At 40.0% G+C, this 25,951-nt stretch overlaps 2 protein-coding genes across 2 annotated transcripts in view; both read left to right on the top strand.

The window, feature by feature from the left end:
- The window catches only part of sv2a (synaptic vesicle glycoprotein 2A), a 51,491-nt gene extending 29,473 nt beyond the window's left edge, over window positions 1–22,018 (top strand). The window contains exons 3-13 of the mRNA XM_078252251.1: window positions 4,006–4,186; window positions 6,661–6,812; window positions 7,631–7,764; window positions 9,231–9,320; window positions 10,031–10,138; window positions 10,804–10,892; window positions 12,010–12,174; window positions 12,498–12,631; window positions 16,097–16,303; window positions 17,198–17,357; window positions 17,991–22,018. Of these exons, the coding sequence (XP_078108377.1) occupies window positions 4,006–4,186; window positions 6,661–6,812; window positions 7,631–7,764; window positions 9,231–9,320; window positions 10,031–10,138; window positions 10,804–10,892; window positions 12,010–12,174; window positions 12,498–12,631; window positions 16,097–16,303; window positions 17,198–17,357; window positions 17,991–18,174 (1,604 nt within the window). The 3' untranslated portion in view covers window positions 18,175–22,018. The remainder of the gene's footprint in view (window positions 1–4,005; window positions 4,187–6,660; window positions 6,813–7,630; window positions 7,765–9,230; window positions 9,321–10,030; window positions 10,139–10,803; window positions 10,893–12,009; window positions 12,175–12,497; window positions 12,632–16,096; window positions 16,304–17,197; window positions 17,358–17,990) is intronic.
- A 140-nt stretch (window positions 22,019–22,158) lies between these two features.
- Window positions 22,159–24,217, top strand: bola1 (bolA family member 1). The gene is made up of 2 exons (XM_078252252.1): window positions 22,159–22,245; window positions 23,555–24,217. The coding sequence occupies exon 2, from the start codon at window positions 23,578–23,580 to the stop codon at window positions 24,028–24,030; it is 453 nt and encodes a 150-aa protein (XP_078108378.1). The 5' UTR covers window positions 22,159–22,245; window positions 23,555–23,577; the 3' UTR covers window positions 24,031–24,217.
- The last annotated feature ends 1,734 nt before the right edge of the window (window positions 24,218–25,951 follow it).

Raw genomic sequence — 25,951 nt, forward strand, 5'->3', positions numbered from 1 at the left:
AGGAGGCTGACAGCGGAGCTACCACTACAACCACACTACAACCTAACTTACCTGTGGCCAAGGCAGTGTTTATACAACTAGCTTACAACTATTTTGTTTTGAAAGGGAAACAATGTTACAGTTGTTTGTATGTGTATTCATTCGATTTGAGTTTATTTTACTACTTTGCAGTTTGCAGAAAAAAAAATAGTTTAGATTCAACTGTTTCATGGATTCTCCTTCATATAACGTTATTGTATAATGTTGATGAGCCAAGCAAACCCTTTAGTAATCAAAGCTTTTAGTAAACATGATGACATTAAAATGTGTTTGTGATATTCTATGTACTCCTGACAGTAGAATAAGCCATTATAAACCTATATAAAGGCCCATTTATTTATTTATTTAAATTCATTTTAAGAAGTTTGATTACATTATATTTTCGATTTGAATGCACAATTGTTTTTTAAATAACAAATAAGAATTCAATACATTACATCTATGCTATTTTGTCTTAGTTAGGAAAGTCTGGTGCCTTTAGTCTCTTCCACATGGTGGAAGGAAGGTATAAGGTGCAAAAGGTATACAGTTTATTATTAATTCAACAACAGTATCGGATCGGTATCGGGTATCGACAGATACACAAAGCCCTGGCATCGGTATCGGGACTGAAAAAGTCGGATCGGTGCATCCCTAGTGCTAACCCGGAAACGGGGAGCGGAATGAGTCTCTCAAACTCTGACCAAAATCTTTTAAACTGACCTTTGTTGATCTGACATGAAGACAGATTCAGCAACTGCATTGCCTATTTCTCGCTTAAAATGTTTTCAGAAACGCGTTTCGGTGAACTATTTTAGTAAAATATGAGATCGTATTCTGAACAAGCCGCCATGACTGTCTTTGAATTTCCGGAGAAACCAGACCCACGTGACGCGTTCGTCCAATCAGCTGCCGGTTTTCATTTTTGGGCGACAATACAGATTAGCACCGCCTGCTGTTATGGAGACGTATTACATCTCGTCACTTTGGGTGTGTTCCGAGGCACTTTTTTGACCAACTCAGGGAGACTGATCAGTCCAACTGCCTTTTCTGCCGAGGGTCGGCCGTCTGGTCGGTGTGTCTCGACCTTAACATGTATTACATGTTGTACTTGTTTAATCTGTACACAAACAGAAAAGTTAAAAATAGTCATTGTTGGAGCTATGTGCTAGTGAGCGCAGGGTGAACTGTTTCTTATCTTTATCCTAACCTCTTATGATGTTTATGTTCTGCCATGTGATTTTTCTTGTGTAACTTTGTTTTAAAAAGTGGTGTACAAAAAAAGTTGGTATTTGTATTATTATGATCAGAATCAGAAAGGGTTTTATTGTACGTATATAAGTACGTTTTTTAACACATAAAAGGAATTTGTTTTGGTGTTGTTGGTACACGTCACACATTCTCTAGATGGAATATTAAACAATATAAGTATAGGTATAAACAATATAAGTATATGTACACAGTATGTATTAAATTAAAAATAAAGAATAAATAAAGATATAAATAAAAAATAAAGAGCAAAGAGCATTACAGCAGAGAGAGAACAGTGGCATGAAGGTGGAGAGTCAGGATGGTTTCTGGGCCTTGTTAATAAGGCTAGTGGCGGAGGGAAGTCCTGGTGGCGTATAGGTCCTGGAACGACGGCAGATTGCAGCCAATCACCTTCTCTGCAGACCGAATGACACGCTGCAGTCTGCCCTTGTCCTTGGCTCTGCTAGCAGCGTACCAGATGGTGATGGAGGATGTGAGGATGGACTCAATGATGGCTGTGTAGAAGTGCTTGAGATCTTGGGAGATGGTAGTTCCAGGAAGCGGAATGACTCTACAGTGTCAATTGTGGAGCCACAGAGGGTGATGGGGGCAGGTGGGGCTGTGTTCTTCCTGAAGTCCACAACCATCTCCACTGTCTTTTAGAGCGTTGAGCTCTAGATTGTTTAGCTTGCACCAAGTCACCAGGTGGTCAGCCTCCCACCTGTAGGCGGACTCGTCACCATCAGAGATGAGTCCGATGAGGGAGGTGTCTTCCGCAAACTTCAGAAGCTTGACGGACTGGTGACTGGAGGTGCAGCTGTTGGTGTACAGGGAGAAGAGCAGGGGGGAAAGAACACAGCCCTGGGGCGATCCAGTGCTGATGGTCTGTGAGTCGGAGACGTGTTTCCCCAGCTTCACATGCAGTGATCCACCTGCAGGTGGAGTCAGGCACACCAAGCTGGTAGAGTTTCTCCTGGAGCAGAGCCGGGATGATGGTGTTAAAGGCAGAGCTGAAGTCCACAAACAGGATCCTGGCGTAGGTTCCTGCGGAGTCCAGGTGCCGAAGGATGTAGTGGAGGGCCAGGTTGACTGCATCGTCTACAGACCTATTGGCTCTGTAGGCAAACTGCAGGGGGTCCAGGAGGGGGTCGGTGATGTCTTTGAGGTGTGAAAGCACAAGGCGCTCAAAGGACTTCATAACCACAGAGGTCAGGGCGACGGGTCTGAAGTCATTAAGTCCTGGGGCCTTGGCTTCTTGGGGACAGGGATTATGGTTGAGGTCTTGAAGCAGGCTGGCACGTGGCATGTCTCCAGTGAGGTGTTAAAAATGTCTGTGAACACTGGAGACAGTTGATCAGCGCAGTGCTTCAAGCTTGATGGGGAGACAGCATCCGGTCCAGCAGCTTTCCTGGGGTTCTGTCTCCTAAAGAGTCTGTTGACGTCCCTCTCATGGATGGAGAGAGTCGTCACTGAGGTGGGTGGGGGGGTGCAGGGGGGGGGACCTTTTAAGGAGGGCATTGGTGGGGAGGCCCAGGACCCTGCTGAGGTGGGGGAGGTGGAGGTGAAGCACAGTGGCTGTAGCTGTAGGGAGGTGTTGTGGGGGATGGTGTCAGGACTGTCCTTCTGTCTTTCAAATCGACAGTAGAACTCATTTAGGTCGTTGGCTAGGTGTCGGTCATTGAAGGAGTGGGGGTTTTTAGGCTTATAGGTGGTGATCTGCGTAAGTCCTTTCCAGACAGTCGCAGAGTCGTTAGCTGAAAACTGGCGTTGGAACTTCTCAGAGTACCGTCGTTTAGCCTCCTTCACTGCCTTGCTAAACTTGTACTTCGACTCTTTAAATCTGTCTTTGTCCCCACTCCTGAACGCCTCTTTCTTAGTCAGCCTTAGCCTTCTGAGTTTGGCTGTGAACCAGGGTTTGTCATTGTTGTAACTCACCCTGGTGCTTGATGGAACACAGCCGTCCTCACAGAAGCTGATGTATGACGTCACAGCCTCTGTGTACTCATCCAGACTGTTGGTAGCAGTCCTGAACACTTCCCAGTTGGTAGAATCCAAACACGACTGGAGATCCTCCACAGCCTCACTGGTCCACTTCCTTGATGTCCTCACTACAGGTTTGCAGAGCTTTAGTTTCTGCCTGTATGCGGGGATCAGGTGAACCATGACGTGGTCAGAGAAACCCAGTGCAGCACGGGGGACGGCGTGATAAGCATCCCTGACTGTGGTGTAACAGTGATCCAGAATGTTCTCCTCTCTGGTCGGGCATTTAATATGCTGTCTATATTTAGGGAGTTCATGAGTGAGGTTCCCTTTATTAAAGTCTCCAAGGACAATAACTAGGGAGTCCGGGTTGGTCCGCTCCACACACAGTATCTGGTTGGCGAGCATGTGATCTTAAGCCCCTGCACCTCTGCTGTGGTAGTATATGGTTCAGATGATTATGGTGCACTTCTCTCCCTCTGTTGCATGCTCTAGCAGAATACTTAGGTAGTCAATTAAGGCTGCCAAATGTGCTAATTTACTGGACAATGGATATCTAATGAGAGTTGACGTGAGGGCTGGAAGTAATATCAATGAGTTTACTGATGAATAATAACTCATTATCATGCCCTTTGTCTCTTAAATTCCTTATTATCTTGTCCCATTGCATGCCCCTGCCATTACTGTCTCCTCTGTCTTATCCACCAACTCTTCCCTCTTTCTTCCATGGCTTTGTTTCCCTCTTCCTCCCTTCAGGTCTGATCGTGTACCTGGGGATGATGGTCGGGGCCTTTGTGTGGGGCGGCCTGGCTGATCGGATCGGCCGACGGCAGACCCTCCTCATCTCCCTCTCCATCAACAGCGTGTTTGCCTTTTTCTCATCCTTCGTCCAGGGCTACGTCTCCTTCCTCTTCTGCCGCCTGGCCTCTGGTGTGGGGTAAGAAGACAGATGAGTCACACAGGCACAGCAGCCAGAGCTGGAAATGAGATAGTCACGACCACTGTGGCACATCGGTTTACTTGACAAGCAGAGCAATGCCACATGTCAGAGGACAGATAGAAGTATAGAGCTCATATTGCTGTTAAAGGAAAACTTGAATGTGTATGAGGTTAACTGCCTTTCAGGAGCTATTTTGCAATGTAGTGCTTTTCAATGTTCCTATTAACTTCAAACTGTTTTAAGTAGGAAAGTAATTTCATTCACTAAAGTCAACAACCTCCAAACGATGAGCCTGAACTAAGTGTTTTTGATTGAAGTTGGGTGTAAAGGCATATAAATGTAGCTACTGTCCCACTCCTTATTTAAAATTAATAATTTGTGGCTTCATTGCCTTCTGGTCATTGCCTTCTGGTCTCTTAAGGCTATTCCTGCCTGCGTTGTTGAATGATGGTGGGTTTAGCAAAATATCATTGAAATGGCGGCCCTTGTTTTGATTGTCAGGGTCTGACTTTAAAGCATGATCTTCACCAGGTTTTAGATGTTTTGGATACAGAACAGTGGCTAAATATTCACATATTTAGTTTTAGCTACACAAGAAATATTGCTATATGGCATCATTTTGTCCAGCTTTTGTCAGTTATGCAAACAAAGAAAGCCCAGAATTCAGTTCTTATTTGTCTATACAGAACACTATTTAACTCTAATTTTAGTCTCAAGTCACTGTATGTGAGGATGAATCCTACTGACTTTGGTGATCCCCTGACTTCTCCTCAGCACCATGTGATTTGTAGTTTGGTTTTGTATAGTTTTCATTTAGCGACACCAGCAGGTCAAATTTTTCAAATGTCCACTGGAATTTCTTATCTACCACATGCACTGACACAATGTGTGATATAAACATTCACAGTTCCTAGACAATGTTTTTAATGACTTAATTTAATGATCCCCTGAATTTTCATCTAGTTTTTTAGGGTGGAATGTCTTGACAATTTGAAATTTGGTATACACATTCATGTTCCCCACAGGATGAACTGTAATTACCTTGATGTGTTTTACCACCTCAGCTGTAATGTGTTGTGGATTATAAGCAAATGTTAGCATTAGCACTAAATTATGATACAAGGTACACTTCGTAAACATCGTATGTTTGATATCAGCATTTTATCAGGCTGAAGTAAGTATTTAGCCCAAAGCGCTGCTGTGTTTAAAGCTTTAGTGCATAACTTTTTGATATTATTGAATGTCCGTTACATTCAAGCCATTGCCAAATTAGTTGCTACAAAGCTAATTAAGACTATCAGCTCCTCACAACTCTCTCTGTATTTCTCAGTATGGCTATGTTAAGAAACTGGTGTCGCCCGGCGACTATCGCGCGCAGAAACTCGATTAAAGCTAATTACCTCTTCTCATCATGTTTTTTGAATTTTCCCTGTCCTCCTTGGCTACTAGCAACTGCGTGGAGGAGGGATGGGGGCTGTGCGCGATCACGGAAGGCTTGTATCATGTGGATGTGCCGACATTACTGTGTTGTTGTCATTACTTAAAATTCCTCACGGGGGCGACAAACTACGCAATATAGCTTTAAGTACTACTCTGCAGAGCCGCTCCCATTGCTGTAAAATCTTGTTGATAGCACCACTACGGGGGCATCAAAGTCAAATATTTTCAAATTCTTCAGCGAATGGCTTCAATTTGCAGTAATCAGTAATATCTGTCAGTAAAAAAAAAACTCTACCGGCTTCTTCTTTAGTAACATTTAATAAAAATAGTGTAGCTCAGCAAATGTTAACTGCTCTTCCAAACCCTGCCTTCCACAATTAAAAAGAATCTGTAGACTCTGAAACTGTAACTCTCTGTTATTCTGGTGAAATGTGCATAGTGACCTATTCATTATGGATATTGGTGCCATTTGCAGTGTGGAGAACTTTCAGCTTTTTCCAAATCGACTCATTGTATTAACAACCTCTGCCCCTGTTTGACTGCAGAGCTCTGACTCTGAATGTGGCATGAGTTGCCATCGGATTGTACATTTTTTGTGATGGAACATGTACAGAGGCTATAAAGATGGTGCTATTGAATGCAGTCAGCCGGGCCATTATTGGTTGTCTTCAAGACTTTAATCTTCATTCTTAATCAACAAGGCTGCTCAGTTGTCTCACACATCTCCTGCTGCTTTTTCTTAAAACCCTTTCTTTTAAATGTATTGTCTTTCTTTCTGCTTTCTTTTCTCTGCTTATTTGTTTTTTTTCCAACTCTTTTCTTTCTTTACAACTTTATAAATTATTTTCTTTTCCTATTTGCCACCTTTTTAATTTTACCATTGTCTTTTTACCATTTATCATTCTTTTGCTTTTGTCTCCCCTCTGGTGTTTCTCACCTACCATTTGATTCTCCTCCATGTGGATCCCTTTTTTTGCTCTTCTTTTAATCGTCTTTCCCTTTTAATTCCTGCCTCGCAATTTACTCCCCAGTATTGGTGGCTCCATCCCCATCGTGTTTTCCTATTACTCTGAGTTCCTGGCTCGGGAGAAGCGAGGAGAGCATCTGAGCTGGCTCTGCATGTTCTGGATGATCGGTGGTATCTACGCCTCTGCCATGGCCTGGGCCATCATCCCACACTACGGTGAGAAAAACAAACAGATCACTCAGTCACAGGGACAATTCTAGGATCAGACCTTTATGGGGGCTCAGCCCCCAATGCGAATTTGACACGGATATAGTGCATGCAAAACACCCCCATGGCTAATGGTAATTTCATTATCTGATAATCTCTGAGCTAGCTACTGAACAACAACGTCAGTTAACGTTTTTAACGACACTATTAACACTACGATGGAACTAAACCAGTCACAGTAATAACAACCAATTTCAGACAATGTTCTAACATTCAGCAATTTTAGTTGCTTACGTTTCAATTTGGGTTCTAATCTACGCCATGAAATTACCAACTACTACTTCTCTGGGGACTACCAACATTAAACTTCACAACCACACTCCTGCTCTCCCTCTGACAGATTAGATAGAGACTCAGCCAAAGGCGGGAGTCTGGCACAACCACATCCGATTGGCCAACACTACGTTTCTGTTAACCCTTTCCTTGACTGGGTTACAGCTGCATTGCATTGGCCACAGCAACACAGGATATTAAACCAGTTTCAAGCCCTTTGAACCTTTAATTGTTTGTCCTCTGTCACTAACCGACAAGTTCGCAAACTAACTTTTTTGGCTTGAGCTCCCCTAAAAAGGGTCTAAAATCGAGAGCGTCTTATCTTACAAAAATGGAGCACACAAGACAAAAAGCAGTTTTTAATCACTGCAATTTAAAGAAATGCATACAAACCAGACATTACAGTATCCAGGGATAGAGAGGAAGCTTCTTGTGCACACAATTCTAGTCTTGTTGTCTTGCAGCTGAACCCCCCCCCCTCTCTCCTCATTTAGGATGGAGTTTCCAAATGGGCTCGGCCTACCAATTCCACAGCTGGCGTGTCTTTGTGTTGGTGTGTGCCTTACCCTCTGTGGCGGCCATCTCTGCCCTCACCACCATGCCCGAGAGCCCCCGCTTCTACCTGGAGGTCAGCCTGTCAGCTCTCGCTACACTCAGACCTTGTTGAAATATCATTTGAATACATTTTGACTCCTTGAATGCATAAACAGCCTATAAAAGCAGAAGTGCTCTTGCAAAGTGGAAGATGCTGTTCTGCAGACAAAGTGCTGCTTGCACACTTTTCCAGAACATTTTGAATAAATAAATAAATATGTTTTTACATCCTGGAGCAGGCTCAACTGCAAGGTACTGTCAGATACATAAAATACTGCTGAAGGTTTATATTCATATTCAGTATATTTTGAATATTGACACTAAAAGATAAACAGGAAAGTTGGTGATAAAGCCCAAGAGTTTTAAGATGATTCATGTTTCAGATGTTTTAAAAATGTTCGATAGGCTTACATTAAGGAATGTCTACAGTATGTGGATGTCTAGTGTCCTGGTGATTTTTGTGGTCCATTATCTACATATTACAGTAGCTCTGTTTATGTGCTACTCGGACGCTTTTAACTATTGTAACCACAGCAAATGATATATTGTTATATTGCTGGTTTATACAGACACTCTTACTTCAGTAGTAATTTACACACTTGTTCCCTCATGATTTTTCATTTGGTTTAACTTTGATGTTTCAAGAACCCTGTTGTCACACACCCACCCACACGTCCTTTGATACATCAGAAGGCATCAGTGAATCGTTTTAGTAAATGAAGTTGCAGCCGGTTGCAGAGAGAAAATACTGAAAAAAATGATATATGAAAGGACATAAAATACTACAGTCTATGTTTAATTTAGTCTTGATTTGGTCTAGCTTTTGCTCAAGTATCAGAGCATAATTTGGCAAATCTGTGCATAAGAACTGAATGAGTAACAGTTACCTTTCCTTCAACCACTAAGCTAACTGGCTTCTGGACTTTACTGCATATAGTCATGAGAGTAGTTCAGTATCAATCATCTCATCTAACTCTCCATAAGAAAGAGAATAAGCACATTTTCATTTTTCAAACTATTTTTTTTAACCATATGTACCAGTGAAACTATAGCTTGTGCATGTACAGCAGAATTTGCTCAATTAAATCAATGTGTTTATCAAAATAGGGCAAAGCTGTGCCAACAATTTCACATCTTCATGTTGACCTCCTGAAAAATGGCGATGTATGGTAACATTTTCCCTAATTGGCTATTTGAATGTTGATTTTTCAACAAATGTAACATTTGAGGAATCAAGGTTTTGTGGTCTCACATCCGTTTGTCACTCACATCACAGCGTCTTACAATTGAGTAATGATTAAATCGAAACATCACCAAATCCCTTACCAGGAAAAAAATCTGTCTTTACAAATTATAGCAAACTGTAAAAAGATATTAAAATATTGAGCATGACTTAAGGTTTACACCTCCTCTTGCTGCGGTTTTAATTTCCAGGAGGTACTACAGTAAAACACGAGTGCTGACTAACATGCAAATCTGCTTTTTGTTTCTCTCCTCCAGAATGGGAAACATGACGAGGCGTGGATGATTCTGAAGCAGGTCCATGACACCAACATGAGGGCCAAGGGTTACCCAGAGAGGGTCTTCTCTGTAAGTCACACTCAAGAATCTTATGCTTTACACTTATGTCTGTATGCAGGGGTATTGTTATCACACAATGCATATGTGTGTCTGTCTGCAGGCTAATGCACTGCTGCAGGTTTTGAGCTCTATGCTGCATAACTTTACATATTAATTAAGTTGAGACAGATTTTCTTTAAACTACTGTAATCTATTAATGGTTTAAGCCAAACAGTTCATATTGAGACTTAAATGGAATATGGGGACAAAAATACTTTATAACCTCTTCTTACTACATTAACGAGTAAAATTAATTATCATAACTGGCCATGTTTAAATATCATAGTGTTAATGGTGAGACATATCAGGTGCCACTCATTATATGATAATTAAGGAAGAATCAACGTTTTATTGTCTCAGGGTTGTGTGCCTATATAGGAGAGCTCATTTGCAAACTGAGCGTCTGTGATATTTCAAAGCAAAGGTTTACAAATTTAACAGTGCTGAAAGACGGAGCAATCAGTTAATTTAGTTTGTGCGTCTGAAATCACATTCAGAGTGTATATACAAGCATGTGTTGTTTTCTCACACCTGCCACATCTTTTTTTTCAATGACTTGTGTGCATAATTTGGACATGAATAAATATTATAAAACCTTTCCGATGAATGCATTTGCAAAGTACTTTGGAGAGGAACACATTTAACAATCATTAAACACAGACATGTGCTGTTGTTTCCAGGTGACCACCATCAAAACAGTCAAGCAGATGGATGACCTGGTGAACTTGGGCGACGGTGCCGCCTGGCATCAGAAATGGAAGATAAAGCTCTCAACACTTTTCCATCAGGTGACAGTTTGTTTTTTATTTTACAAAACTTCACACTCGACAGTGTGCTTACTTGGGTCCAGAGCAATACACCTGCCATGACATAGTTGCATCACACACCCAGATTGCGGTTCCTCACAGTCAGAAACACGGAGGTTAACCCGGAAAAAACACCAGGGTGAGACTAAACTATTAGTCAAGGTAGGCAACTGCCTGAGACCCCCCAAGTAAAATTGTCCCAAACAGCAATAGATTTATTATGGTGTTTAGATATGAAAAATATTGTATTATTTTACTATGCTTACTCATTGCACCCCAAAATAACTTACAATACAGAAGGCCCCCAAAGCACTTACATGCAACTCAACTGTCAGAACTCAGATGAAGTTTTGCAAGGCTTTATTTACATGTTAATTCCTTTTGTCTTTGTGGACAGTGTTTTTAGTGTCAGGATGTGTCTCTCAGCAGGTCCTGCTGAGGCTGTATCTGTGTGTTTGCTTTATGTCTGGAAAGGGATTCTGGGACATGGTGTTTATTTCTTGTAGCTGATGGAAAGAAACTTGTTTTTTAGAGATGTCTAGTGTACGTTTACTTTGAATCTGACTCAACTACTGTATATATTTATTATTTTCCATCTGTGTATCCACTGCGTCTCCATGTCCGTATCAATGTGTGTTTTCCTTCAGGTGTGGAGTAATTTCCTGACCATTTTCTCCCCCGAGTACCGCCGCACCACCTACATGATGATGGCTGTGTGGTTCTCTATGTCCTTCAGGTAAAATGAGGTTATAGAACTGTGCACTGGGTCTTATTAAGACTTTTTTTATTGAGTCCATTTATTTGCTGATGGCTAGTGTTGTTCACAGCAGCATTGTGTTGTTGTTTGTTGGCTTAACAGCTTGCTGTCAGGTAGCTGTGGGCGATCTGAATGCAGAGGAAGTGCTCATTTGTCCAACATTATCTCCTGCCCAAATTACAAGTCCAGGCTGCTCATGTCAGGTTCATATTTCCAGATGTGTAATAATTAGTCTGGACAGCTTTTATCATATTTTGTTTATAAAACATGAAATAGCAATACAAAGAAGAACAAAGAAACAATGATGGCAGTGAGAGAATACTGCATTTTGTATCAATACGGCTGTTACACAAGAGTATCTCTCTTTGTAGGTCAGAAGAAAATAGGAAAACAACAGAGAAGCAGCAGAATAGAAGCTTTAGACACTTACAGTGGGGGAAATCCTCTACTTGAGTAAAAGTAAGGAATAGAGCATTGTAAAAATACCATTACAAGTAAAATCTCAAAAGTATCAGTTAAAAAACCAAAGTGCAGAGGTGATAATTTCTCATTTTTCAGAGGTTATGTGACAACCACTCAGAGCTGAGAAATAGTGTGTTGTTTTTACACTTCAGTTTTTGTACAGGTTAAACAAACAAGATATACAGTAACAGGTAAATTAGTAAGCTTTAGAGCAGATTTATGTTGACTTTTGACAGAGCCAGGCTAACTGTTTCCCCCTGTTTCCAGTCTTTGTGCTATGCTAAGCTAAACCTCTGCTGGATATACATGAATTCCATACGTAAAGGACAGGTGTGAGAGTGGTATCAATCTGCTCATCTAGCTCTCAGCCAGAGAGCGAATAAACTTATTTCCCAAAATGTCATACTATTACTTCAAGTACATATGTAAATGTACGTAGTTACTTTCCACCACTGAAAAGTCCAAGGGTGCCAACAGGCAAAATATGTTACAAATACATTATATTTGTGTCCCTGGAATATTCTTGCAACAATAAAGGCATAATCTTTTCCCTGTTAGCCTGTTACTGTAGGTTTGTCTTTTTTTGTGACAGCAGCACTCTCACTTTCTCTCTCTCTTCCTTTTCCTCGTCCAGCTACTATGGTCTAACAGTGTGGTTCCCCGACATGATCAAGTACCTGCAGAAGCAGGATTACCACTCGCGCACCAAGTTTTTTGCCAAGGAGAAAGTAGAACATGTCACCTTTAACTTCACCCTGGAAAACCAGGTCCATCGCCAGGGAGAGTACTTCAATGACAAGTGAGTGAGCTGCATCTCCTCCTTAGTGGTGGCCTGTTGAATGAGGGCAAACTCATTTTGAATTAGGTTACATTAAGGTCAGGTGCCTTTTATTCCAAGGGTATTTTTTTTAAATATTTTATCTCCAGTAATTGGTGGATACAATTACTCACAAAGTGTTAATACTTTGTGGTGGATGCCAACAAACCAGATAAAAATATGAATAAGGCTTTGATCTCTTTGCATCTTATCCTCCTTTTGTCTCCCTCCACTTCCATGTTCCTTCTCTTCGATGTCTCTTTGCTTCCATTTCTTAATTCCGTAATCCCTGTGTGTTATTTCAGGTTTATGAACCTGAAAATGAGATCTATGGTGTTTGAGGACTCGCTGTTTGAGGAGTGTTACTTTGAGGACATCACCTCCAGCAACACCTTCTTCAAGAACTGCACCTTTATCGCCACCCTCTTCTACAACACAGGTAGAACACACACACACACACACACACACACACACACACACACACACACACACACACACACACACACACACACACACACACACCCACCTAGCTAACACAAGATATCAAACAAATTATAATGAACATTGATACAACGTAGCTGAAGCAACGACGAGTTCCAACAACTTTTTTTAATCTAACAATGGAGACACAAATGTTTTAATGGCTGTATAACATCAATGTTCAACTTTAAATTATTGTCCACAAAGGAAATTTTTTCATTCAGCCAGGTGAAAAACATACAAACTTGAACACAAAATGTTATTTAAAACATAAATAAATATCAGTAGTGTCTGTGATGCACAAATGAGTGGAAGATGTGCATTCTGTGGATGCAGAAAAAGAAGGGCTGCATGTCTCGGCCCCTCAGCCTCTGGCATGGGGTACTTTCCATAAAATCATCTCTCAATCTCTCTGCAAACCAAACCAGCTATTAGGCTAACTGAAATAAAACCAATCTCTAGGTATGGTGAAGGGTATGTGATGATGTGGGGCTATTTTAATTCCAAAGGCCAAGGGAACTTTATCAGGATGCATAGTATCCTGGATCCATGAAATAACTGGCCTTTAAAAATAAAAATCTGCCTGCCTCGATGGGAATTTAACATAGGGGTGTACTGACTTATGCCGCCTGTATATTAAGGAAGAACATTTATTTATTTACGATACATTATTCATTCACAAAGAAAATTGGTGTCCTTAAAGATTGGATTTTTCCTCATTTTTTCTAATTAAGGCATTAAGATCAATTTCCAAAAGATGATTTTTTTTATTCCTCTTTTTAGTCAACTTTAGCATGGGTGTCCTAATTTTTTCACATGACTGTACATCTTTGGCTTGAAAATTGAAAAAGTGAATAAACTCTATTTTGAAAGTCTAAATGTGGTGGAAGCTGTGCAGTGAACCTTCACCCTGCCACTGCTAACAAACAATCTTTTCTTCCCCCCCCTCTCTCTGTCCGTATTCTCTCTATGCTATTTATAGTGCTTTAAAAGGTCTCCTTATAAAAAACATTCTTTTAAGTAAAGCTTTTGGGACACTTTCACTATTTTGTGTTTGCTGTCTACAAATGCAATCTTTCTAAGGGATTGTGTGAGTTCATTGTTGTCATCTAGTATCATGATGGATGGAAGATGGTGTCAATTGTTAAGACAATGTTCATTTATTACACCTGCCTGGTAAGAGTTACCAGTGTTTTAGCTTTACAATCTATTATCAAAACAATAGCCCTAGGGTTAGGGTTATTTTTTGCATCTGATAAGACTTCGTTTTAGTGGACGCAGTATTTCTCCTTCTCCTGATGTTTAAAAGAGCAGCAAAATAAGCTCCAACTGTTTGTCAAAATGGCTCAATTACTTTCCTTTTCCCTCTCCACTGACTAACTGGCACTACACCGAATGCAGCATTGCAGAGCAATGTCTCCTAGCAACCCAGACTGAACCCTCCATTATTTCAGGTTTAAAATTGCCAAACTCTCTCTATGATTTATTTTTCTCCGCCGAAATGACAACAGATGTTACATGTAGAAAGCCGAGGAGAACTGTGTCTTTGTACGTTTTAGAAAGGGGACACAGGTTTCAGCAGCTGTATCCACGCATGCAAACACTTAGATACAATAGATATATCAGCCAGACCTTCCGCTCGCTTTGTTAGTTGTTTTGCAGTCTTAACACATGTCAAGCAATCACTCACAGCTGCTATCAGCAGCAGCCAGGAGTTCCTCATTAGAAAGGGAATTAGAAACTTGTTTGCTTACTAATACTTAATCTCTTTTTTGGCTCCCTGTTCAGAACTTGAGGCTGTCTGATAGTTGTCATTGTGTATCTTTTTATTATTACAATGCGGCATGATGGGAACAAACCACAATGACGAATGCAGTTGGGCTATACAGTTGTGGCATGTTAGTCCCTATGTACTCAGCTACACGCTCAAAGGACTATTCTTCACAGTGTATCAACGTACAGTGCTATTACTGTAAGATTGGTAATTGGGAAGATGTCAATGCATATTCACCTACTGCCATGGAGTGACTCTTGGCAGATACTATTGAGCTTTGATTCCACACAAAAAAATATTTTAATATAATAAAATACCTGTGGGGTTGCAAAAAATTGGTTGAGACATTCTAGTTGCATTAGCCCAAATGATCATGTCGTCATTCTGAAAGTGACAATTTGTAAGTTATTTGTGTCAAGTCAATTTTATTTACTGTATAGCACAGAATCACAAGTATGTCTAAGACGCTCTGTCCATGGTGCTGATTTAACCCTAAACTATAGCCTACATACTATATTTGTAATATACTGTAGCTATATAGCCTGATGCTGTTTTTCCAGAGCACAAGAAAGGATTCAAGCTTTGTTTGACAGGTGATTGTAGCTATATGTCCATGGTTTAAATAGTAACCGCTGTCAGGCCTGTCACTGTTTTACAAGCCACTATTTTAGACAACACATCCTCATACCTAAACGACATTAAAGGTCCATTTCCAAAGACTCCCAAAACAACACATACGGCCATTCTACAGTATTTACTGTCCCACGGTGCCGGTTTAATCATGTGACCGTTCTATTAAACCTAAGAGCCGCAGTTTTAAACACATGGTTAACGTTGTGAAACGGAAATAGTTAAGTTAAGGCAACAAAAATACTTAGGTTTAGTTAAACATCAGGGATTGGCTTAAAATGAGTCACGTAAAACTACTAAAATGAGGACATAATGTGACGGACGTCATTGCGTCACAGACTAAGGTCCGTAAAACTTGGGTTTACTCCGGATGCTCCGGTTTGCTGCATTTATTGAAAAAGGAACAATTCGTAGAAAAGTAAATATATTGTTTAAAATGAGGTATATGAAATATGTAGCCTTTTTGCACTGAATCAACTTAAAAATAGCATCACTTCAATTATCACTTATTACAATAATACACTGTATTCACAAGATGGCGCCCGCGGCCCGCATGTATATATGAACGGTACTGCAGCCCGCATGTATATATGAACGGTACTGTGTTTCTAAACTATCTTTTTAATAAACTGTCTGTACACTTACAAAGTTCTCAATGCTTCGGTTTACATGTAGGCACCCTCATTATGGTACCGTGGAAGTGTGGTGCTATTTTGTACTTTGTTAGTGGTATAGAAATAGAGATTTCTCTCTGCCCCGACGACTAGCGTTATAAGGTATTTAGCGGTTTGCGATAAAACTGGTCACATTCGATTAGCATGAAAACATCCCAGAGAACGGTCAACTCAGTACCCATGTGTTATTAACCCCTAGGTTCATTTTGAGCCGGATTTGTCCTTTAAACAACAGCACAAGATTTCTGTCACTTATGTGTTCACAAAAAAGGAAAATTGTGCAAAAAAAGTGTTTGAAATAACAATAATAAAACTTTTTTGTGCCCCCACCCTCCTTTCTCGCCAGATCTCTTCAAGTATAGGTTGGTCAACTGCAAGCTCATCAACAGCACTTTCCTGCACAATAAAGAAGGCTGCCTGCTCAGTGACGTCAGTGATGAGAACAATGCATACATGGTCTACTTCGTCAGTTTCCTGGGCACCTTGGCTGTGTTGCCGGGCAACATTGTCTCCGCGCTGCTCATGGACAAGATCGGACGGCTGAGGATGCTAGGTAATATGAGCGCAGGGCCACATTACTCAGTCAGCACCATGTCTATGGAAAGAAAAGTTGAATGGGAGTTAAGTTTGCACATCAGTGGAAAACTGAGTGTTAAAAGATCTTCTGAAACACCCTCCTCTACCTTACAAACCCTGGGCTGTGTGTTCAAGGCACTTTTCTTATTTGTTGCATTATAGCTGCACATTTGCTGCTGGTAGAAGACTTGTACTGTACCACTCTGTAGAATTGCAGAGAAGTTGCTGAAAAAAAACAGGCAGATTAAGCTAGCAATGCCCTGATAAATACAGTTTAAAAAAAGTTAGGATAGTTCAGTGGGTGCTACTGTGACCTCACATTAGGAATGGATGAGGTTGGATGTTTCCCAGCTAATGACGTGGTGTCCTCCAAATAGCCAAGTACGACACTATACTTTTTCGCACATTTTCCACATGTATAAATCAGAGTGCCTCTTAGTCTTAAGGAGCCCTGTGGTGGACCCTGACTGTGTCTCTCAGGGTATATGATGGGATTGCTGTTCTGCAGAACAAATTTGATAAATTCCAGATTTTCTCTTCTGACACAGAGACAAGGTCGGCCCACTTAAAAAGTGCAGAGTGATAAATTACACCTAGAGACTGATGCTGTAGATGATATTACTGTAATCTAGGACTGAGAGAAAAGGATCTGGAAGAAAAAGTCCCAAAAAAGATTTGTCTACATTATGTGAGAGCGATGGGATCATGTATATTACACTTTTTCTGGCATGCACTGTCTGGTCTAATTACATTAGAATTCAAAAGTACAGGCTAATAATAATTTTCTGTTTATATATGCACGATTTCCTTCCTTTCTTCATACATCACTGCTTCCCTCCACCTTTCTTTGTCTCCCTTTGTCTACCTCCAGCTGGCTCCAGTGTGATCTCTTGTGTCAGTTGTTTCTTCCTGTCCTTTGGCAACAGCGAGTCAGCCATGATTGCTCTGCTCTGCCTGTTCGGGGGAATCAGCATCGCTTCCTGGAATGCTCTGGATGTGCTGACTGTCGAGCTCTACCCCTCTGACAAGAGGTAGGAAATTTAGGCATGAAATCTCCTTGACACAGTGAAGACACGGTCAGTGGGGCTGAATGACGTGTCAAATTATGTCATAAGAGTTGCCCTACAATGATTGGTTGGCCTACGGGGATGGATGACATTGTGGGGTGAAATCATTGGTGATGCATGTGATGTAAAGCACTTAGCTGTCTTATTGCCACCCAATGGCTTTAGTAGGACTTGATCTTTTTTTGGAAATAGCTGAGTGTGTAAATCCTACTTGGATTTATTCATTGAAATGCAACCTAATATAAGACAAGATATGAGAATTTGTGGATAACATAATTAAAAAATGTTACCAAAGCAAGAACATGTATCTTTTGGGTTGCCCATCTGTATTCAGTGTGGAAACAGCTTTTACATTTTCATTTTACATGATGTAGCTCCACCTTGTGGTTACATAGAGTCCCTACAGCTTTTAAAATAAATAAATTGTAAAAGCAGATTAAATTCTGAGACTGTATTTGAGATACAAAGTGAAAGATGAATCTTCTGTTACTCTATAATTCCACTGCTTTTTTCCTTTGGTTGTTTTTATTCCTTCTTGATACATTTTTAACAACAGACTGACTCTGTACTCTTTATCTGCCCCCTCTCTTTTCTCAGAACCACAGCATTTGGCTTCCTCAACGCCCTCTGTAAATTAGCGGCTGTTTTAGGCATAAGCATCTTTACCTCGTTTGTTGGTATCACCAAGGCTGTGCCCATCCTCTTTGCCTCGGGGGCGCTGGCGGTGGGCAGTTTTCTGGCCCTCAAACTACCAGAGACGCGAGGTCAGGTGCTGCAATAGTGTGGCGCCAACAACTCTCCGGGGGGGCAGAAGAGTTTTCACCACACTGTGAAAGAACAGTTCAAGAGCCCTCCAAATCCTTCCCTCTAACCCCTCTCTCATAATGATAGAGTAAAGTTTCTGCACATAACACAACGCAGAAGAGCGACACAGATCTGCTGTAAATATTTTGGATTGGTGATTAAGGTAATAGTGAAGCTGTGACAAACTATTAGAATGCTCGACTAAACATTGAGCTGAGACAAATTGCTGATGATTTCTCAGAATTGTTGCCGAAACGTGATGCAAACGTAATATTAACATGTTCAGTGAGAGCATGACATTTCATTCCCATGGGATAAAATAGTACATTTATATTTGGCCCCAAATCCAAGTACCGTACATACACCTGGGGTTGGAGGTCGGGATGGGGGTTCTTGATAATGAGCCATGCAAATAGACTCATAGAAATGACCACTAGCCATTGTTACAGAGTTCTCTGTAGTCACCTCCATTCTTCTCAGCAAATTCAACTCACCTGTCAAGTCTTGGGTTCTTTGCCATTGTTGGACATAAAATCAAAAATGTGACATTTAATGCCTTGATTTGAAGCATTTTTGACCATGCGTGGGAAAACCAAGACCCAACTCTCTTGGCTTTCTCTTAAACAAAGACCTGTCCTCATTCTTTGTCTCCTGGGGTTTTGTGTTGGTGTACAGATTAACTGCCATTTTATAGATTATAGAACATTCCAGGTTTGCTTTTGTTATTGTTAGAATGTGACAAGGAGATCAATCGAGCCCCTTCTCCCTTTAAAACATTGTTTCTGATCACCTTTGTGAGATTATGAGATCTTTCGAATCAGTTAGCCCAATGGTTATGTTTCCCATGCCAAGTGAACATTGTGTGCTGTCATGATTTCATCACAAAGATGAAGATGTTTGTTAAAGTGTACATTTAAAGCACAACCATTTGCCAGTGTGAATTTCCCCAACATTTTCTTGACTTGATGAAAATGTTCAGAATCTCACAATCAATCACCTTTTTTCAATCATACTGGATATCCCTTTGTAAGAAATGCCTTCTTAGTACCTCTCCTCCTAGGCTTACAGTATGTTCGTCTCTTACAATATATGTTTTGGAGGGTGTTATGCATGTCACAAAGTATGTATGTAAATTTATGAAAATTGAGAGTACAACATGTAAAAACAGAGCTTTGGACAAGTTGCACTTGCTCATCGGTTAGTCTGGCTTAAGTCCCCGTAATGCTTTGACATTTCCTAACCACAACAGACAGCACCATGCTTTTATTCTGCCGTTGGTAGCAGTGATACCACGACAGCTGATCTCCTCCTTAGAGGAGAGCAGTTTCCACAGGATGTTCTTAAAAATATATTCTTAAAAATATTCCTTTATTACCTTAAATCATATAATGTACACATGTGGAAGAAAAGTAGGTAATTACAAAGGAGAAAAAGAAATTACACAAAAAGGCTACACTTTTAGTTTTGTTGGTTTCAGTGTGTAAGAGATGACCGACTTTAATCTAATTGTTTGTGTGAACTGAATGTTTATATTAATGTGAGTGTGCTTCTTAGTGCAATATTGAACCTCTGTGCAATATTGAGATTTTTTTATTTTTTTTGTCTATATTTATATATTTTACCATTTCATATTTGGCAAACATCCTGATTAGTGAACGTTTGTGGGGTAGCTGTCTTATATAATGATAAGTGAACATGGTGTGATAACATACTGAACTTTTGCTCTTGGATCAAGACAGGCTGAACGATTAGATTTTATCATCAGTAGAGTAAATATAAAAATTGCAAAGTAAAATGTTACTAATTTACGATGTCCTTGGGGCACATAACATGTTAAACAATGAGGAATAATTGCAGTTGAAAGGATTTTTCTTCTAATGAAGGTATGGATTTCAAGTGCACGGGGACCTTGTGTTTATTAGTGCTTTATTATACAAATGTAGCTAAATATAACCCGAGATTCACCATAGAGAACTCACTGCCAAGGGCTGATTGTCATATATCCCACATTATAACAGCAAGGTGTTGGCGAAAATTATTGCCACATTCCCCTCATCTAGAAAAGCAAGAGTGATATGTTCACAATTGCATGGTTGAGGAAAAACAATCATGAAAATGTCAGATTAACAAAAAAAACGTTTTCGTCCAAACTGCCATTTTGTAGGATAGCAGCCATACGTAGACTCAAAGACAGTTAATAATAAAATAAAATAAAATAGACAACCCATTGCACTAAATGTACACTGTCGTACATGCACAATTGTGAATGCCTTGAGTTCTTCAAGACACAATCTGACGCAGTCTTGCTAGTGATTTAATGAAGAACAAGGTGAGCGTTTAGCAAGAGCACAAAGACCAAAACCTACCAAATGACAAGATTATGAACACGAGTGCAGTTGTGAACATAGGTGCTTTGAGCTTTGATGACCTGCCCCTTACATTTCACTCCCTCCTTCTCACACTGATAAATCCCTAATCGTTCAAATTTTACATCTGACCCATTATCTATAAGTGTGCCATGAGTACCACCTCTCATTAATTATTGCCAAATATTTTGTATGGCCTGAGTTTACACATTACACCACCAATTATCTGTTATAGATATGAATATATGTAAATAAAAGTACTTATAATGTAACTAATAAGATAGCTCTTCAAACATTTTGACCCCTGGAAATATACTATATTGCAGTCAGTCTTTGTAGGTTGTCAGCCATCTAACATGTAACATGTAAAACAAAAACAACTGGACTTATTATAGTAATGAAGATTTAGCACAACTCATCTGAGAACCTGTCTGCCTGAGTCCAGGTGCATTTGTTTTCAAACTGCAAGAATTGATGGCTTCAGAAGCCAGAAGAAAAAGAAAATGGCCAGCAAGTCAGAAAACAAAATGTCCTCATATGCCCTCATAAAAGCACATTGACAGTATATAAACACACATAAGCTGTACAAATATAAAGGCTAAGCATCAGGAGTTCTATTCTCTGTATGTTGTCCTGTATCACCCATGAAATTTAAGAAGATGTCAAGATAACTGTTGTATTTGTTCAACATGGAATGCTGTTAAAGCGCTGTCCTGTCTCAGTGACTCAGTTCAGGCTCGGTCCAAGTTAAAATGTCTCTTGTAGATACATATCTTAGCTTATGTTACAGGGTTTTTTGTATAATTAACTTGTTGCCTGCGCAACAGTCAATCGTGAGTGCAAAAAGTTAACAAAGCAATAAGTGTTTGGGTATTTGTCTCTTATTCTCTTCTTTGAAGCTATTGGGGAATTGGAGCACATTACTATATGCTGGCCTTGTCCACTAAAATGCTGAGTGTTGGCTTAATAATGAAACAGCTAACATTCGTGTGTACTCTCTACAACAACCCTAAGTCTTGAGGCTTTTGTCAACAAGATTGCATTGCCATTAATTAAATGTAACAAAGAATTTATCACCGTTGTCATTGTACTGTGCTGTAGAACCTAGTTGATTGTAAGTATAGAAACTGTTTGTGGAACCATTAATATAAACAAAAAGGTTATAAAAAAAAAAAAAAAAAGTGTAAATGAACAATGCTGTATGTTGTCTTTGATTTTGTGTATTTTGTAAATGAGAATGAAATACAAGTAATTACATCAATGTTAAATACCGGTTATGAATCATAGTTAGCCTAAATGTGACAACATCAGTTCTGTTAAACGGTGTGTGAGATCTTTTCTTATATTTTCTCATTGTTGATTTTTGTTTGGGTTTGCGCTATGCTGTGCAACTGACCCTTTGGAATCACAATGGATAACAAAGAACCACGAAATAAACAAAGTATGAAAAGTCAATCTTTGTCATTTCTTTGTCTATAAATGTTGTTTTGTGTTTGTAACATCCGTATAATACGCTTCCGTAATAACAGACACTAGAAATGGTTAAAATAATGCAGCTTCCAGCAGTGCTGCTACAGGACTTCAAAGCGTTAAAAAAAAACAAAAAAACTACACAACCCAGATGGTGTTCTAGCACTTCCGGTTAGTGTTGCGTTTATGGTACCAGGGACGGAGCTTGCAAGGTGAGTAGCGTTAGTTAACAAAATTCACTCTACACCTTAGCTTATTGACTAGGTGATGTGTATTAATAAACACATACCGATGCATTATCTTTTAATGGGGCTGTTCGGCGTTGAGACTCCTTAAATCTCAGTTTTCTTACGTGATGTTTGCTATGAGAGCTAACAGCGAATGCTAGCAAACAAGCAGTAAATTAGCTCAAGTGTAGCTTGAAGGTTTAGATAAGTAGCTACGCTACCTAGCTAGCTATTCGCAAAACTGGCGCCGTAAAAGCATTATTACCGTTATTAAAAGTCGTGTCACCACTACAGTTGCATACAACTACATTTATTCTGTTATTTATTTGAGTGGATAACACAGGCTTTCAGTTCATCTGACGCCAGGCTTTCACTGGAACTGCCATGACAGGTGTTGTGTTGAGTTTTTAATGCCTGCCGAGAATTGCGTCCAACTCGCGGGCAGTAACTGTCATTTCTGCCAAATAATGCATGCTGCACCCCTTGCCGCATGGAGACTCCTTAACACGTATTCCTGCCGAAATGTGCGTCCACCTAACGGGCAGCAAGGAAATGCTGCTACTACTGAGTCAATAAAACATCGATGACTCTAAACGTTAAAAAATGATTGACTTACCTCAGGGGTCACTTTATTATGTACACATGTAACGTTACAATCTAATCCAATTCAATCAAACAGCTCTGCTATGAATTCTACATTTATTTTACACTGTTTAGTTTTTGATGACATTGTCTCAATTGTATATTTACCATTGAGGTTTTAGTTAAATGTGGAGTTGTCTTGGTCAATTTAGTAGTGTTACAATTGAACTGATAGTGTGTGTTTCGAAATGTAGGCCCACTTTGACACAGATCATTTCGTGATCAGCCTAAGTTCTACCACTTAGCAGCAGTCAGATGAGGCTTTACAATGCAGAATAAGGATGGAAAGAGAGCCTTTTTTTCCATACTGGCCAGCAGTCTAATGTATTAAAGCATATATGACTACTAAGGTGATTATCTTTTGTAATTATTATTATTTCCTTAGATGTTAGACATGTATGTAATAATGGGCATTTCTACAGTAGGTGATGTACATTTAGAGATGCACTGATCCAGCTTTTTCTCTCCTGAATCCGTTTCCAATACTTAAACTCAGGTTATCTTCCAATGCCGTGTACCTAATTGATACTAGTGTAGTGTGTTAGTACACCTCAAAGCTTGTTAATAAATCAAAATGCATACCAGAACATGTATATCTTTCCGGTCATTGAATAGCCCGTCACCTGTATTTATACCCATCTGGCTTTCATAGGTGGTCTCCTGCCACAACCTCCGATGCTGCCTACTGTCCTCCGCTGTGTTCGGCCCATCTCTACCAGTCTTGCCTTAAACCGGCCTCTGGCCCACTTCAGACCACACATGGACCCAGACCCCAGCCGGCCCATTGAGAGGTCTATCAGATCCAAACTGACCGACACACTCGAGCCGGTCCACTTAGAGGTCCACAATGAAAGCCACATGCACGCTGTGCCCCCTGGCTCTGAATCCCATTTCCGTGTCCTGGTTGTCAGCTCCCAGTTTGAGGGTCTGTCATTGATAAAGCGCCACCGTCTGGTTAATGAGGCTTTGAAGAAGGAGTTGAGTAGCTGCGTTCATGCACTATCAATCCAAGCAAAAACTCCTGAGCAGTGGAGAAGTAACCCCTCCCTGGCTAAGAGTCCGCCTTGCATGGGAGGCTCGAGGGGAGATCACACAGTGGAGGAGAAACTGAAGGCCGGGCGGGAGTAAAGGTTTGGACTATGAAGCTGTCGGACTTAACTGTGAAGAAGGCAGGTGAATGCTGTAGAAGAGGTGTAAAAATCATTGTCGTTAATGTAATGGCAGTCAGGATTCTGTTGTAGATACAAATAATAATACAAAAATGGGTTTTCTGTGGTTATTCTATCATAATAAAACATACATTGTAAACATTAAATCAACAGTGTGTTTTAGAGCTACATTTTGTGCAATCAAACAAATGTTACAATAGCCCGTCGCAAAACAGGTGGTTCGTGGTCGTAGGTATATTTTGCACTAGTGTTGAATTAGTACAATACTGAGCAAACACTGCAATTCCATAGGCTAGTGTGAGGACTTTCCATAGCAATCCTGCCGCTCATAGTTCTTAGTCTCCATGATTTCAGATTGGTGCAGTAAATAATGGAACTGTATTGTCAGAAAAGCTCATATTGCATGAATAATAATGGCATTTACCAGAGGTCAAGAGTGGATGGTCATTACTGCATTGCTGCAAGTGAGTCAAAATAACAGTATTCTTAGAATAAAAAACATTTCTGCGATTGATGATTGAAAGTCTTAATAACCAGGCAGGACATTTATTAAAAATTAACTCTTTACACAACCTGACAACTGAAAATGTGTGAGTGGCAGGGGTCATGCTTGAATTCAGTTATAATGGTCTTACCATAATTAAGATGATAAAATAAACCTGTGAACTGTATCTGACTGAAACAATGAGGCGGTGTCATGACATTCAAGTCTTAAGAAACAGGTCCGGGGTCCCTCACCTTCTTTTAAAGGGTAGGTTTACATTTTTCTAAGTCTCGCCTTGTATGCCTTCTACAAACCTGCCACCCTGTTGGTCAAATGTAATTTGTTACCAACATCTTTCTATAAGTCCCAAATAATCACTTAACATAACTATGCTAGAATATTCTAATTAAAAAGTTCAATTTCAGTTATGCTTATTTATCTAAATAATCTCAGATAACCGTGTTATGAAATAAATGGAATTCCGAATTTATAAATTGTAATCTTATATAGTGAGAGAGTGTGAATAATGTTAGTACAGCTGGCTCAACACACGAGGGCAGTATGTGCACAATTACATGACAAACTGAATTGGGTGAGAGGGCTGATGAATACAAGATGTTAGAAGTCAGTTTTTATCTTCTCTTCATGATTGTACATGTAGTCTTACTAAAAACACAAAATGGTGATAAAATAAGTAACCCCAGGGCTAATGTGCGAGAAATTTAACCACTCAATGTATTTTATAACGTAAAAATATAAACATAAATCCAGTATCAAATGTTTTAGCTCACAACACATTGGACACAAAAACAGAACAAATTGTCTCTGAAATCAAGGGTGACAAAAGTCTTTGATACAATTATCCCATGAATTATAAATGATAATGATCAATTATATTTATCTGGATTATTATTGTTTTAGCTTTTCAGCAATTGGCTGAACAGACCAGAGGACAAAAGTACAACATGTTCAGTAGCTTGCGCTCAGAATGACACACTCTTTACTGTGTGTGTGTGTGTGTGTGTGTGTGGGGGTGTGTAAGAGAGGGTGGGCGTCTATTTTTGTCTTTTTGGGTTTGGGGTTGTATATGTCACTGTTAAAGGTCTTCTTGTCCTACCATCAACCCTGATGACAGCCAAAAATCACTCCTCAAGCCCCCGAGCGTGATAAGACAACACATACACGTCGAAAATAGTTGGTGGGAGTCTTAACAAACAAGGATCCTTTACCCCAATTATCATTTATCTGCAAGATGAATTTGCTACAGATATTATTATTATTTTTATTTTTTTTAAGAAACGTCCACATTTGACAAGAAAGAGACGGCACCAAACGCACACCACAGAGCCAAAGCAAACTTGTAATGCTTTGCTGCACAACCTATTCAAAGTTATTG

The sequence above is a fragment of the Sander vitreus genome, chromosome 6 (genome assembly GCF_031162955.1).
Source record: "Sander vitreus isolate 19-12246 chromosome 6, sanVit1, whole genome shotgun sequence".
NCBI classification, from domain to species: Eukaryota; Metazoa; Chordata; class Actinopteri; order Perciformes; family Percidae; genus Sander; species Sander vitreus.